Source organism: Heliconius melpomene, chromosome 4 (assembly GCF_056956725.1).
Source record: "Heliconius melpomene rosina isolate 202511_hmr_F chromosome 4, ASM5695672v1, whole genome shotgun sequence".
Lineage (NCBI taxonomy): Eukaryota > Metazoa > Arthropoda > Insecta > Lepidoptera > Nymphalidae > Heliconius > Heliconius melpomene.
Genome location: NC_140392.1, coordinates 5,189,550 through 5,207,183, shown reverse-complemented (window position 1 = coordinate 5,207,183; position 17,634 = coordinate 5,189,550). Strand labels below are relative to the sequence as shown.

General features: G+C 32.3%; 1 protein-coding gene across 9 annotated transcripts in view; it reads right to left on the bottom strand.

The window, feature by feature from the left end:
* SK (small conductance calcium-activated potassium channel) overlaps positions 1-17,634 on the bottom strand; it is a 187,120-nt gene that overhangs the window by 100,917 nt on the left and 68,569 nt on the right. For 6 of the 9 annotated variants that reach the window (XM_085208287.1, XM_085208290.1, XM_085208286.1 and 3 more), the window contains exons 2-3: positions 13,022-13,766; positions 11,836-11,937 (exon numbers count right to left, since the gene is read on the bottom strand). In XM_085208287.1, coding sequence (XP_085064413.1) covers positions 11,836-11,937; positions 13,022-13,753 — 834 coding nt within the window. In that variant the 5' untranslated portion in view covers positions 13,754-13,766. The remainder of the gene's footprint in view (positions 1-11,835; positions 11,938-13,021; positions 13,767-17,634) is intronic. The other 3 variants (XM_085208293.1, XM_085208292.1, XM_085208291.1) reach the window with 1 other exon arrangement.

Here is a 17,634-nt window from a genome sequence, read left to right as displayed (position 1 = left end):
TATAAAACTGTTTCTTCTTCTTAAGGTATAAATGTTAATGTTCATATGGTAGGCAGAGGGAACCTAGTGTTAAGATATTCCGTTCCCAATTTTCCGCCAAATTCTGGAGGCGTTACAATTTTATACTTTAAGATTTACCAATATATAACAGAAGTCAACTCTGTTCACAAATATCATTGCTGAAAATAGAGCTCTCTAGTATTGAAGGTGGAAAGTCAAATGTATCTGACACAAATGTCAAATGAACGAAAACCTCTTGTGAAGTCAAAACTTCACAAGAGGTTTTCTTTAAATATAGGGCAAGCCTAAATGTACATCAGTACAAAATCCCACACAATTTTATTGTTTCATACCTAAAAATACTATACGGAAACCTTATCATTATGAATGGTACTTCCCGTTGACCTACAATCCTGAAATTAGTAGGTAATCCTCGGTGGGCGAGTCCGACTCGCATTTGACGAATTTTTCTTAATATTTATTTGTGTAAGAAAAATATTTTCATAAATTACCTAAGCTGTACCTATATATATGTAAAATATTTTTATCTATACATATAAGCAAAACTGAAATGTCTGTCCTTTATTTCAACATAGTCATACTTATGTTTTTTCAAGTTCTTTCACGATACTAAAACACAAATATATTAAGGAAAATAGAATTAAATTGTGCTTTATTTAGTGCATAATCATAACAAGCCAATTTTCCGTAAATTTGCATCGTATCATTAAGGCGTGCGAAACCGCGGGCAGGCGGTTAGTCTTAAATAAATAATATATAATTATTTCCATAATCTGCAACTAAGATATATGTCAAAGCTTTAATTCCTCTTTCCCTATAGATTTGTTTTAACCGAATATTGGGCTTTAAACGTCCTTAGACCCCAGATTACGTTGACAGTTGGTTTAATCGTGCGAGAACACAAATCCGTAGATGCCAAAATAATATTATGTAAACAGCTTTTACAGTTTTTATTTATTTTCGTATGAATTTTTAGAGACAACTCACTCTGTTTCATGAGTTTATTCAAAAAAATATAAAAAAAATCTCATATATAATGATTACATATCAACATATATGTACGTAGCTAGTTTTATTTTTATATATTTAATATTATATTAAAGAAATATATAAAATAACACTAACAATAACAAATGAGACCTAAGGAATAACGTTACTATATTGTTCCTTCGAGTAAAAATCATGGACCAATTGCCATAAAGTGGGGTTGCCCATGGCGCCCTTGACACACTTACGCTGATTGGTTCAGACGTAATAATATAGAGTAAGAAATAAACATTTTCTTATTTACTTTCTCATTATACGAGTAAGTATTTAAAAAAATCTACTATTTCATATTAAAATTATATAAGTATTAATTTATAATGTACTTTTTTTTATTTGCGTAGAGAAAGAGAACAAGACATTGAGTGGCGTAACAAAATGTCACCTTTTTTCACCTGAGCGAGAATCGAACCTATAACAATAGCATCTACATTACGATGCTCCCTCTGCCTCACAAACAAATATTTTAATCGATAGAGAAAAAATAAAACGACTTTTGACTTTTTTTTTTATTTTTTTACAGAACGAGAGATGTAACCTACATAATAACTATTAACTTGAATTAAGTCTTTAAATTAGCATACACACCGAAAAATACTTTAAATGAGATGAATTTTAAATTGTCTAACATTAAGCGGTTGAAACGATGCTTTAGAAGTAAAATCGTTGAGTCCACTTTGAATTTCAATGCATTTTTTAATGCTCATACATATGCATAAAACAATTCAGCATATAAATTTGCATTATTCTTATTATATGCATTTATTGAAATTTTACTCTCGATCTATTAATAAATCAAATATATACTAATACTAGCGGCCCGCTCGCGGTTTCATCCGCGTGAAGTACGTTATTATTAATTTCTGTCTCCATGACTACGTCCTAGTGACGTCTATGCAAAATTTGAGACTTCTAGCATTTGTAGTAACGAAGTTTCATACAAACTTTCGACCTCAAAAACAACTCCTTAGAAGTCGAATATTGCAAATTCCCGTCTTAGCGATCACCTACGTCCTATAAGTAACTCCTATGCAAAATTTGAGATTTTTAGCACTTGTAATTTCTGAGATTTCGTGATGAGTGAGTGACCTTTCGATTTTATATATATAGATGATTATAAAGTAATGAACTCGCTCGAATTCAAAGTTCCATCATATATAATATCACATAATCGTTTCGTTGTGCCTTTTTATTCACTTTTACGCTGTATCCCACATGTAAAAGGGTAGGCAAAAGGAGCCTAGTGTTAAGACACTCCACTCCCCACTTTCCTCCGAATTCTCGAAGCATTGCTTGTAATGGCGGGATTCAACGTCGCTCTGTAACTAAGCTAATTTATATCTATACTAATATAATAAAGCGGAAGAGTTTGTTTGTTTGTTTGTTTGTTTGTTTGTTTGTTTGTTTGTTTGTTTGTTTGTTTGTTTGTTTGTTTGTTTGTTTGTTTGTTTGTTTGTTTGTTTGTTTGTTTGTTTGAACGCTAAGATCTCTGGATCTACTGGATCGATTTACTTTGTTTTTGTTTTGTATGAAAGCTGCATTCTTCAGAAATGCTATAGGCTATATAATATTACATTACACATATGTACTAATAAATTAAAATACTTTCTAATTTGACATGCAATTTATTTTGCCATGTTAATAACAACCGTCGTCGCCACGCGACCGCGTTCGTTGCCGCGTCATTTTGATATTCATCCTTATGAAAATAAATATAATAGTCACTTCTAGCATTTCATCTAGATTGAAATTATATTTCTATAGAAATTATATTCTTAAATTTCAAGCAGGCGTAGCCGCGTGCGGGTCCGCTAGTTTGACTATAAAACTGCACAGAAAACTTAATTACAAAAAGAGCGAAATTATACAGACACAGGCACCTAGTCCTAAATGTACCAAAATAGTTGTACATTTTAAATACGCTACTGTGAATGAATTATAATATTTTAAAGTGAATTAAAATAATCATTTCAATCTCGAGAATATTTAAATTAGAAAAACTTAGTACAACAAAAACATTTGTTCTAAAAGTTTGTTTACCTGGTAAAGTTTTAAGAATTTCGAGAATAGAATCTCAGCTTATTTTTAGTTCAAAGAATTTTTAAAAACACGTAAAGAATTTCCTTCAAAAAACATTCGCATTTAAATTTTACAATGAAAACAATCATAAAAGCGAATGCAGATTTAAGGTAAGCAAGACAAATGCAGACGTCTCGTCTTAACTGAAGGAATAGTATTAAGTAAATGTGGAGAAAGATTTTATTTCGCGCGGTTATTTTTATTTTAGCTTTATGGATTTTGTGGAGCTCTTAGCTTTAGAATTATTAGAAATTCGGCGATAGTGATGTAATTATATGTCGGTAGAGTGAAAACCTGCTAAATTAGTATTTTCGCTATGTAATTTTTTTTACAATTCGAAAGTGTAAAAAAATCTATTAAACAATTATACATACATCATTCTAGGCAGAGCGAACTAGTCTTAATATACTCCGTTGCCCATTTTACGTCGAATTCTGAAGGCACACTGCGCCTTGCCTCGACACGAGGATGAAGAAAAACAAATATTCATATAAATAAACATTTCATATCCTCGAGTGGGGCACGAACCCACAACCAGTTGCTTTTACCTAAAAAATCAATACATTTTTTACATGTACATATATGCTCCTTATATTAAACAAAATACAGATTTCTGATATTCAAAGGGAAATGTTTCTAAACTGAGTTAAGGTCAGATTCCACTGCGAAAGAGAAATGGTAGGTAATGCTTAGGTGGAATGGATTACTTTTCAAGAAAATAAGTGTACAATTCCATCAACAAAGAGTTATGTATTTTGTAATTACTCCACTCCGCTCCCTAGACCTGACTGAGTTCTTTTCAACTCTTTTTGCTCGCTCGGTCCTTTCCAACCTACCATTTATTGCTGGAAATTTAAGTATTCAGTTTAATCCGCTCCCCTATTAGTGGAAATCGGGCTTTAAAGAGGAGAGCGGAGAAATTTCCCCCTACAGCTACCTAACACAAAAAGTATAATAGTTTTCCTTTGTACCCCTTCATAATGCTTAGATGCAATGCGGTATCCAAAAATTGGTTTATTTGCCAAGATGCAGTATACGTTTACGATAAATTATTACCTATCACGTCGTATATAACAAAAGTTTTCAAGACATTTCTTCTTTAAAAATATTTAGAAGTTAAAATGTAAAATGGGTTAAAGAAAACAACAATAACTTACTACGCAATGACAGCAATTGATATAACTCTATAAAAATATTACAATCTAAAGAACAATTCAGCTCAGTTCTTAGGTTCTGAGCGTGCCAGTTGAGCACTAATTACTTGTATGGAGAACACACGAAGAACATTGTACGGTAAGAGTTGCAATATACAATAGGAGCATATGAAAAGTGGTCCAATTGAAATACTGCCTACCTATATAATAAAAATCTTATACATTATATACATGAAAATGGGTTAGTAATAAGAGTAGTTCAATAAATTCCAAAGTAATTAAATAGTTTTACTTGTAAACATTATATCAAAAGATCAACGACAAGATAGAAGACACCGACTTCTGCATCGACAGCTGTCCTTTTGATCTAGAACTCGGCAGACTTTAATAAACAGCCAACCTTACTTTAGAAATGTGTAGTAATAACTTTTAGAATATACTACTTAATATACTTTTCATTTAAATTAAAATCAATTTTTACATTAATATTTTCAAAGTAAAACTATTAATAAATATTAGGCTCAAATAAAATAATAATTAGACTTTTGCTATTCGTCTGTTATTCGCCGACAGATATAAATAAGAGATCAGATTTTAAGAAAAATTAAATAATCAAGACCATAATAATTCTTACATAAAGCTCTATCTCTCTATCCTGCATTTTTTTTTTCAATTTATAATTTAACTCATATAAAGCGAGAGAATAGACTAAGATCCATCCAAGTCCATTCTTCGATTTCACTCGAATTCTCCCAAGAAAGAATCGAACCTACAATGATTCTAATCTACGATTTAATTTCTTAGTTTCCATACAAAAATGTACTCACGAATTTTAAAATCAGCCCAATATTTACAGAATCCAGTTTTCAATATACGCAACAGTGTGAGTGGATGACCTAAACCTGGACCGTAAGGACCTTTATGAAACATAATAGCATACTTGATGTATGAGAATAGCAACAGCTGCTTCTAGATCTTATATTACAATTTTACCATAATTTCTGTGTATACTTGGCGTTCACATTATGCTTATGGCATGTTTTTTTCGTTTTTTGCCTAATATTTGTATTTCTAACGAGGTATTTTGTAGGTAGCTACTCGTATATGACTACTACTATAATATGATGTTATACTTATTGATGAAATGAAAATAATAAATATTTAATTTCCTCGAGTGGAAATCGAACCCACGACCTATCTTGTTTACAGGATGTACATATGTATATGAACATATCTTTATGATCTAATTTACCTAAGAAAATCATTAAAACAAATTATATATTGGCTAATTACCAATTACTTTAAATTCCAAACGACATATTTGACACATGAGAATAATAAAAGGGGAAGGAGTGTACGGAACGTATTGTTCCGCGCCAATCTAGTAATTTATTTGACAAGTTAAAGTAAGGCCGGCTATGGCTGACCGGTTGGAACGGCGCCATAATGGTGAAATAACCACCAATATTTCGTTGAAACAGCTTAAATAAAACTGTTAATAAATGAATTAATTATTGGCAGATTTCATTTTATATTTATTTATTTCTTTCAACTTCAGAGGCAGAGGGAACCTAGTGTTGAGACACACCGCTCCGTAATTATATAATAATAATTTACTTTAAAATGTATAATATAATTTACTTTCTTAGTGCCAATAAAACATTCTTTTTTGTCACAATTGGTCTAAAATTCAAGAAAGTAAAATAAAAATGAAAGAAAAATATCTATCCACTCCACTGGGATAAGGTGTGAATTTATTTATATTATTTACTGCGGCCCGCCCTCTCTACAGGCCTAATTTCAGTGTGCGTTCTGTAACTTTTGCGAACAACCTTTGGAAAAATGTAACTTAATCTGGGAAATTCTGATATAAAGGAAAAATTTGTCTTCAATTTAGACTCATAAAAGGTTTATATTATAAAAAACAATAATCATTATAAGGACTACGCCTAAATTAATTAATTTATTTAATATTTTCATTTTCATTGCTCTGGTAATGAGGTCTACCTTCAGAATTCGATTCATCTGCCTCCTACAATATTCTCCGCAGAGGATACAGAATAAAGCTGAAAACAAATTTTAATTGTTATATATAAAAAACTCATATAATTAAGTTAAAATATTAAAGAAAGACATATAGAAATACAAAGCTTCCAGCTCATCTAAAGCTCTACCGTAGCAATAACAACGCAAAATCTTTTCAACGAACTTACTAAAATGATATCTCTTAAGGAGTTTCCTTCCTTCTTCCTGCTATTGAAAACAATATCGTACTTAATAGTACTTTAAAACAAAACTAGGTCAAACTACAACACTGGGTATCAAAGCTTCATTATTTAAAAAAAATGTATTATTTATGATTATAAAGCTATTGCTTTTATCTTTATTAAAATATCTGTCTGTAATTTAATCTTTGAGACCAGGTCTTGGTACTATAAACGCGACAGGTTGACAGGTTGACTAGTTGTGGGTTCGATTCCCATTAATTGGAATGAAATATTTAATATTTTTATTTTCTCGCTCTGGAAACCACTCAACACGCAATGCCTCCAGAATTCAGCAGAAAGTAGAAAACGAAAGTATCTTGATAGGAACAGAGTGTTTTATCACTAAGTTCTCAGGTTCCCTCTGCTTACCTCGCTATGTGTAAATTTATCTATATAAGTTTTCAACTTACCCTATAAAATAATATTTACGCATAGTAAATATGAAAAAAAGAATAAACACATCTGTTGGTAAATAGAAATGTCGATGAAAACCCATAAAGCCTTTTTTCAAAGCAATCGCAAAATTGCATCTCTTCTAGAGTGCACTCACACTTACTACACTGTGCACCATACGAGTTATGAAGGAATTTTTCCACTGCGGAAAACCACAATTTACGAGATGGAAAAACAACGCTAAGCCATGAGATACATTTTATCGATTAAGCTTTTATACGGTATTGTTTTATATAATTAAGAATTAATATAATTACTCATTTTAAGCCAGTATTATTCCTAATTGAGGAAATTAAATGTTTAATATTTCCATTTTCTTCGCTCTGGAGGAGGTAAATTACGGCGTTAAGTTCTGCCACTCAAAGCACAATCTCCAGAATTGTTATTCCACACTTACAAAGAAAGAAACATACTTATTTTGAAAACGTATGAAAAATTGAGGGTAGCGGAACTCGAACCTCCTGAAAACCGAGCAGTTGTTCTGAACACTAAGCCATAGGTTCTCACAAAGCTACGTCGAAATTTTTATATGCTTGGTTCAACTTGTATAGATCCATCAGTCCCGGGTTCGAGTCCCACTACGTTTAATTTTATATACAGTTCTAAATAAATATCAATTATTATCACCCAAATCAGTATTTATTTCATATCTAAAAACGATAGCAAAACCTGCAACGTAATTGACGCATCACTCCATCGTAATGACACAACATAAGCAAAGATGCCATTTCATGGGATATGGGCAGACATCCAAGTACCAGTTTTATGGCAAGAATATATTCTCTGAATATTGCGAATCTGAAGAGGATCATTTACACAAAAATATTCTTATACCTACAATGTTACGTAAAGCTGCCTTAGTAATGAATGAAGAATATTTTACGCGATACTATCGTAAACTAATCTGTGAAATTGCTCACTATATATATATATACAGGCTGCTTGTTCTTACGCCAAGCTTTTAAGGTATTAGGTTGTTATCTTAGGTTTTGCTGTGAAAGATATAAAATTATGTTGAGATATTATAAGAGCCCTCTAAGTAGGAAATTGTACGATCGTGCCACTAAAAATAGTTTTGTTTTCAAAATAAAATATTAATATTAACAAATAAAAGTGTATGTAAAATAATTTTTATATTTACTTTTGAAGTTTCATGGCGCAGGCACTAACGTGTGACTGTAAACCGATAGGTTGTGGATTCGATTCCCACTGGAGAAAATAAAATATTTAATATTTTAATTTCATCGCTAGAGTGACATGGCAAAACACTCAACACGTAATGCCTCCAGAATTAATTGGAAAGTGAAGAACAGAAGTGCCTTGATGAGAACGGAGAGTTTTCACACTAGGTCCTAAAAAGAATGCTATGCTAAAAAGAAGCTTCACAAACTTAAATCACTAATAAAGACATAAATTCATGATGAAAACCACTTGTTTAGTACGTTTGTATATATTTCCAAGCTAAGTATATATTAGCGTGTTACGGAAACATTTCTGTGATTACTCAATTTAAGGTTCACTTACACTAATTCTATTTTATAGCTCCGTGGATCATCTATCGTTCACTAAATTACAATGATATAACAATTCAACAACCAGTTCCACAATGGTACCTGGATTTGTGTATCGAAAGAAAACAGTAACAAGTTTACGTGATACCTTTTTGATATAAATAAAGACTTTTTAATTAGACGAAATTTATAAGTTGTTATATTTAAATAAATATATTTAGGATTCCGTTTCACAAACGGAAATAACTAAAATAAATAAATAATTTCGCTTTTTAGATAAAATTCTTCAAATATATAGAAATCCCAGCCAAAACCGTAAACTTTAGTCGTGATGCACGGGCAAAAAAGGACGACGAAACGAAACAGATTCTGGGTTCGGTTTATTTCCACCACTCAACACGTAGCGCCTCCAGAATTCAAAGGAAAATGGAGAGTGGAGAGTGGAAACCACAGATATTTTTAAATCTATTTTATGTGACATTACAAATGTCTTAGAAAACCTTTACAAAGTAAGCAACTATTCAAGATAAGCAAGGCGAGAACGATGAATCACTTGTTTAATTTGAAAGAAATATATGTCCTTATACAAAGTAAAAATGGGTCAGCACTCAATTCGTAAAGTGTCTTTCACAGTCATTTTATTATAAGAGATGCCTAAAACACTTCGATAAATTTAACATTCGAAATAGGCATACTGTGATATAGCAATTCAGTGTTATTAAATTTCATTAACTTTGATAACATTTTCAACTAAAAAATTTGAAATATATATATTATTTTAATATTTGCCAAACTTATATATAAATAAATATATAAATCAATAAAATAGTATTAGTTTTTGATTCTATTTTAACGTTTGATTATTGCTAATTGTGAGAAAACTCAATGATAGCCTTATAAAATTATGAAATAACATTTGTTAGACCAAAACATAAATATTATAATTCAACTATCCACTAAAACAACGGGTTTTTTATATATCTGCAGATATAACAGACACAAAGATATTTGACACCTTCATTAACATTGTTTGTTTTTAACATAATTACTGAAATACTTAACGCAAAATTAAATATTTTTCTATAAAAAATAAATTATTTCATATATAATAACAAGATTTATGATGTATGTGATTGCATTTAGATCATTTAAAGGTCAATCGAATATCGATAGAAAGGGAATACCTAAAATATTAATACTACTAAAAGGCGACTTAATAGAAAATATTTTCTGAAATAAATAACGAAATTTTAATATAAATTTCATAAATGAAAACATACAAAAATCGGAATTTCCATATTATTTACATGGAGATGAATAATCGAAGGAATATGAATGACTAATAACTGCCAGAAAAAAATACTTTGTTTCTACCGATTATGATGAATTGCTTGGTTCTTCAGTCCAGAATAATCTCTAATATCACGCTTACTTACTTTGCTATATTGATCCTATTTTCGTATCATATCTCTTATGCCTTAAATCCATATAAGACATCAGAACAAATTCATTTTTTTACTATAGTGAACTATGAATGTAAAGGTAGCGGGTTCAATTCCCACTCGGAAGTATGAAATATTTAATATTTTCATTATCTCGCTCTGGTAACGAAACGAAGCGCGGTGTTGTGTTTTGCCGTTATACAGTGATACTACAGAACCCAGTGGAAAGTGGGGAACGGAAGTGTCTTAATGGAGACGTAGTCATAATACGAAGTTCCCAGGTTATTCTGCTTAAAAAAATATTGAAATATAAATTTCACAAATTGTATTATTCATGCGTTACTAAAAAGAAAAGTATATATAAGTTAGTAATCTTACAAATAATGTAATTTGTTCATATTTCTCAAACTTAACCCTATTACGTTGCGGAAGTTAAAATAAATCTTGAGAAATGTTATAATTCACCGCCTTACTTACTCACTTGAGAGATTAATATATTTGCCAAAATCCCTTTGAGCCAATTCTTTCACAGAAAACCTTGGGAATGTTCACAAAAGACAGCTGCAATTTAATATTTCCACAAGTTTCATTGCCATTATATGATAAAAGATTGGAAATCAATTTAATTTTTTTATATATTTTTTGAGACTCGTGGCGCAGGCGCACAAGGATTTGACTGCAAAACGACGGTTGTGGGTTCGATCATCACTCGGTGAATGAATTATTATTTAGTAATATTTTTATTTATGCACTAAGGCAAAAGTTTGGCCTTAAGTTCCACTACTTAACATCCATTGCCTCGAAATATTTGGCAGAAAGTGGGGATCGGAGTGTTTTACCACTAGTTTCCCTCTGCTTACCCTGCTATATGCGGGATACAGCGTGAGCTGATATTTTCTATGGCGACTTCTTCTCGGCAAAAGCAGCATAAGCCGGCCTTCATCCAGGTGGACTGACAACCTAAAGAAGTCAGCGAGAATCCGCTGGATTCAAAGAGCGCAGAAGTGACTCGCATTTGGGGAGACCTCTATCCATTAGTGAAACTCAAAAGACTGATGGAGTGAAGGATAGATATATCTTTTCACTTTTTGCATACCATATACAATATTATTTCCAACATATCAATTAAATGCTAATAGCAACAGTATATACATTTTCTAATTTTACTTCATAACCTAAGTGCAAACCATTGATCTAAGTGCCATTAAATGCTCCATGTCCATTGTGATACGAGCAGCTAAATGAGTGTACGTGCTGTGTATTGCTTGAGTTGATGGCTCCCAAAGCGTGATGAACCCTCCTTTGGCAAAGTTTGAAGATGATGAAACCACAATATCCGATTCAACTCATGGAATAGATAACCATAATTATGAATATTTAAGCTGACTTGCTAGGCGATGTGTCTTCTATATTTGAGTATATAGAAATGATTTTGTTTATGAGAAGCTTTTTGGGTGCTAAAGTAGGATTGTGGTAAAAATATCATGAGATTTAAGGAGGCTACAGGAAACGTCACATTCGCCAACTAATAAAATTAATATATTTTGTGATCAATCCACAAATGTTGCCCGAATATTGACTGTACAACCTGACTAGATATTTGAACTTAATAAAAAACAGCTAAGTCTATTTCTAAAAAATATTATTAAACTAAATTGGTATTTCATGCAAGTTTCTAACTTGTATACTAATGTTTTATTTTTAATATTAACTATATTACTAATGTAATACAGATTAGTTTAAAAATTATTAAGTCCAGATTTTTTTGGTTTACATATTTTAGGGTAATTTCAAAATTCCGAATTACGAAAGATTGTACAGTCAATCGGTGGTGGCGGTGCAGAATGCAGTATTACGAGCCCACCGTTCTAACGTAGTTGACTGTATCTCCTGTGGCTTCAGTAAACGCGCGCCTTAGTCGTGCCCGGCGAGTCTGCGACAGGGTTTGTGGACAGAGGAGCAGCCCCTGCAGGTTGAAAACAGAAATCAAATCAAACATTTCAAATTTGATTTGATTTGAAAGGAACCTCTCAAGACCCTTACACAGCACTTACACGCCGGCCTAAATAAATCTGGAATTGCTTAGCGGTTCTCTAAAGTAAAGTGCTAATGTTGAAAGTAATTCATAATGTCTATATATGAATGAGACACTTAAAATTCTCTGTAATGTTAATTTATGCATTTCGCTTCTACGTGTATAAGGCGAGTCAAATTGCCGTGACTCTCGTATGTCAGAATTAAAAAGATTTATCTCGTGACATTAAATAAGGATTTCTTCACAACGCTTCTGTTTTTATATACATTATTAACAATTTAAAAGTAAATCACCTTAATATTAACAGGTAATAGGGATAATTGCTTACCTAATTTTAATAGAAAGTCTCTAAACAAATTACAATTATTTTACAAACAAATGATAACGTCATTTTTTTAAATTGAAATTCCATTCTGCTTTGTATATTGCTAAAACCAATAAAAGACAAAATTAGTGGCCAATTTCTCTCGCATAAAGAAATCCTTAACAAGCGATGATGGACCATTTTGTAAAAAAATGTAGTTAAATGAAGCCGCTTAAGCAATTATACAGCTGTTTCTTCTTGTAATTTAGTTAGTGATATAATTAGATAGCCTTTTTTGCAGTGCTGGTCGTTTGCGTGTAGCGTTCACAAGGGCTACGTTTAACTTTTTGCTATCCTTAATTACAACATTCCTCGGGCTGGAAATATTACTTTTCCTTTTCATATTTTACCATACAATTTGTTTAATTAATTGAATTGTTTTCATGGAAATATAAAAGGAAAAGATAACGAGGTTATAGCTTTGACGCAATGTTTTTACATATAATATACATTTATAAATGCTTTATTTTCAATAAAAACTAAATACCTAATTTGATGTATTAATTATTAAAATAAATTTCGTTACCTCTAAACGAATTTGCATATAGCGAACCAGTTTAAATATTAACCAAATACATGAACCACCGAACTACATATTCAATTTTAGCTTTTATTCCTAAAACAGCGCCATCTAGCGAGCGAAGCACTTACCTGTTTGAAGGGTCGCATGCCGCCGTTGATACGTAGAGAATCGGCAGCAATTCCAGCGATTCCATCGCCTGGTTCCCTCAGTTGTCGTAGGGAGGCGCTAGGATGGTGACTGTGGTGGACACAGTGCGCTGCACAAGCACTAGACTCAGGTTGAGAACTCTGGCGGATTATTCTAGTACTTGTAGCTGGTAGCAGCAACGCCGGTGGCTGTATGACAGGACACGTGCTTACAGCGTGTAGTGAACTACACCCACACGGGTAGTGTACAGCGGAACGAACGCTTTCCCTCGACATAGAGCGCGCTAGCTGTAAAGCTGATATAGGCGCTGTGGACTGCCTCCTTTCGCATACGCGACACCTCGCGTACGGTTGTGGAATTAATTGGCATGTAACTGATCCACGATGAGAACAAGTGGCTATTGGAGATACCAGGGTTTGTGGTCGATCTGGCGGCTCTCGACATTGTAATTCTATATCTGGTACACTCCTTGTCGTACCATCTTCTATTCTAATTGAAGCAGCGCTCTCTTCGCTACCTGGGCCACCAGATAATTGGGGTCGTAAGTGTGTAGTACAATCCTGCCTTTGCAATACTGGTTTGACACTTCTATTCTCTGTAGGTACTATGACAGTGACTGATGGTCCTGAGACGAGAAGGCTGGCCGTCTCGTCACTGCTACCGTAGCCAGAATTCGTTATGGCCTCAGTACTGTCAGTTGTTGGCACGGACATCTTGATTTATGATCTGTAACAAACAAAAATCATATTTTAATATTATTTACTTTCATTACTTTTAAGTATATATATATTCGCAAAGTGGCGGGTAGCGGCTGGATGAGAAGAGCTGAAGATCGAGCACAGTGGCGTGCCATTGGAGAGGCCTATGTCCAGCAGTGGACGAGGACAGGCTGATGATAATGATGATGATGATGATATTAAAAAAATAAATATTTATGTGAACTATTTATTAAGGGAATTCTTGATTATCCTATGATAATATTTAAATATCTATGATATATATTTCATTTTATTTAAGTTTTTTTCTCCACAGGAATAACGTGTTGGTGTTAATAAAATTCACATATTTTCTCATTGAGATTGCATCACGGCAATTTTGGTAATAATAAAAGTAGTCAAAAGAAAAAATAATCTAAAGAGTAGAAAAATTTTAATGTTGACAGAACGTGAAAACTTGAAACGAAAAATTCTTTTACAATTTTACAAACAATACAAAGTCAGCGAGCGCTTCAAGCGTTTTACACTTTCTTAAAATATTCTTGTAAAACATATCAAAAGAATATGTAACTGGCTTCACTGCTTGTAATTTTATTTTGTTTTTCATTTAGTAAAGTGAGGCCAATCGAGACGAAGGAGCACAAAGTGTGACTGTAAAACCTACTGGTTGTGGGTTCGATCCCTGCTCGAGGAGATGCAATATTTATTTAAATTTATACTAGTGTCGAAACAAAGCGCGGCGTTTAGTTCTGCCACTCAATACATGCCTCCAGAATTCGACAGAAAGTGGGGAACGGTGTGTCTTGACACTAAGTTCCCTCTGCCTATTCTGAAGTGTGCGGAATACAGCGTAGGGCTTAAAAAAATAGTAAAGCATTTTAGTGTATTAGTTTATCGAAATTCAACTTCACATTTTATCTTATTAACAGAACAAGGAAATAAAAAGAGACAATTTAACGAGTGGGAATCGAATCTACAATGGTCGCGTTCCACTTTAATATTTAAATATGAAATTTTTATAAAATAATACTGAAATACATATTTTATGCTTTAGATAAGCGCCTTTTGAAAGTAAATTTCAAGATATTTTTATGTATATTTGTTAATTAATTGCAAATAATAAAAATAGATAAAATTTTTCTTAGTAGGTACTACAAAACTTAGAATATCAGTAAATGAGTTAGGCCGATACCACGTCGATTTACATGTAAATTGCAAACCCAAGCAAGTAAACCGAAGTATTTATACTTGATTATATGACTTAGGAACAGCCTGCAAAGTAAGAACATGTAACTCAGTTAAAACGTTTGTGGTCCTTTAATCAAGACTGTATGCAAATTCAGTTTGAAAGACATATATGACAATCTGTAGAGAATCTATAGAAAACCACTGACAACCACTTCTCGCTGTACCCCACGTTTAGCAGGATAGGCAGAGGGAACCTGGTGTTAAAACACTCCGTCCCCCACTTTACGCCGAGTTTTTTGAGGCATTTCGTGCTGGGTGGCGGAGCTTAACGCCGGGCATTTGCCATGTTATTAGAGCGAAGAAACGAAAAAGTATAAAGTACGTATTAATCTATATATATAAAAGGACTTGTCCTCACTGACTGAGGTAAGACGCACGCACAGCCGTAACTGCTGATGGTAGAAACGTTAAATTTGGACAAAAGTTTACTTTCGTAACCTGGACATCCACTAAGAAGGGATTTTGAAAAATTTTAACCCTAAAGGGGTGAAATAGGGGTTCAAAGTTAGTATGGAAAAAAAATTAAATCGGTACCGATTTTTATAAAATTTGAAATTTAGATTTTTAAAAGTATTTAATTGAATACGTGTTTCATCGTTTTCTAGAATTCTCCCCCTAAGGGTGCAAATAAGGGGTTGAAAGTTTGTATCGAAAAATTTTTAAATCGCCACCGATTTTTATAAAATTTGAAATTTAGACTCTTAAAAATATTTCATTGAACACATGTTTCATGGGATATTAGAATTCCCCCTAAATACGCAAGCGAAGCTGCGCGCGTCCGCTAGTAGGTAATAATTCACGTCCCCGACTTGGGATCAAACCCACAACCATCGGATTTAACTGAAATTGAACTCGAAAGACGGGTTTCATTCATTAGTATCTACGTAAATTTAGTAGCAAACTAATTAATAATCTTTATATAGAATATTTCTACTTTAACCTGATTATGTGCTATAATGCAATTATGTACAGTGTTTTTGCAGAAGCCTTTAATTGTCCAGTATTTGCTAATCGTATTTGACAAGTTAAATCTGCTTAGCTTTGAAGATAAGTCGCTCGCTTCTCGTCAGTTGTGCGCTATCTTTACTGATATTAACGAGATTAAAATTGACTTAATGTAAAAGGAAAATGATATTTGATTTTAGAATTATCTTATTTTAAGTAGTAAGTTACAAGCCAATGTTTATATAATAAACTGTATAATGTCACAAAAATAAATTATTTAAGAGATACTTGTTTAGAGTCCTTAGTTTTTTATTAATATTTCATCGTCCAACTAAAATTATTAGTAAATAATGATGAAGCTTATATTTATTCATATTTTCCAGAACTCAGTGGAGTTCTAGTAGCCTGGCCTGGCCTTGATTGACCTAGCCTTCTATAAAATTTTGAAAATAACCGACAAAATAAATAAAAATCTTCACATAACTTCTACATGCCTTTCGTGAAATCCACGTTATGGAGCCTTCAGTGGGAAATCAACAATCTATAAATTTTAAATTTTATCGTTTGCTGTTAGAATGTGTTCGTAAGTTAGCTCATCTGGAATTTACCTACGTAACTTCAAATAGTCCATGAATTTTTTATAAACAAAACTAAAATATAAACCAAATTAACCTTAGTTATACAGGGTGGAATTGTCAGCACCACTTTAAATGAAACCACAGTTTTAACTACTCTATAAAAGCCTAATATAATTCGGAAAAAAAATAATTCCTAAAAATGAAAAAGTTATTTTTTCAAACAAAATAAACAATAAAATTATCGTTTTAAAATAAAACGCCATTTGTAAAGTATAACATAGGCACGCACACACTTACCTGTCAAATCGGAAACGTCGCACACGTATGTGTGCGTCACACGAAATACAGGTATGGATAAAAATAGTGAAATGTAAAAAAAATCCTACGTCCAAACTGTTGAGGTACCTTGATTAATTTCTTAAGTGTGGGTTTGAAATATATTACCTTATATGCAGTTTCAATAAAAGAAGCGCTGCCTTCCATCCTGTATATCACTGCATTTTAAATTTTTTATAGTTTCATGCTGGTAAAGAAAAAAAAATAAGGAAATAAAATAAATAATTAATTGCCTAGAGTGGGAATCGAATTCACAATTATAACGTTATAGTATAATTTTTTGCTTAAAATAAATAAACAAAATAATGCTTTTCCTCGTGGCTCCAGGTAGTGAGTGGCACCTTTTTATTGAAGAAAGTTACCTCAAACAAAACTTAAGGAACCTTTATGGGTTCCCTTTTGTTTTGAGGTACGGAATTCTAAAAACGAAAGACAATATAAATTTAAATGCTAACAAATTGCATAATTTAAAAGGTAATAAAGTCAACAGTTACATGTATTCACAGAGACTGAAGATGCCTAATGGCAATTTTTCGTGATGCCGCAGGTTAACTGCGGTGAAGGAAAATGTTGAGTATTTTACAACTCAACAGTAAGCATTACAGCTGTCTAATAAATTTTAGTTAGAGTTTTATTAATACGTGTTATTTAGATAAAAATTACGTTGAATTTTGTTATTTTTTGTATTTTGTAAAACTAAGAGTATTCGTCAATTGCTATGAATGCAATTGGTCTCTGTTTTAATTATTTGATCATTAGAATAATTTCTCG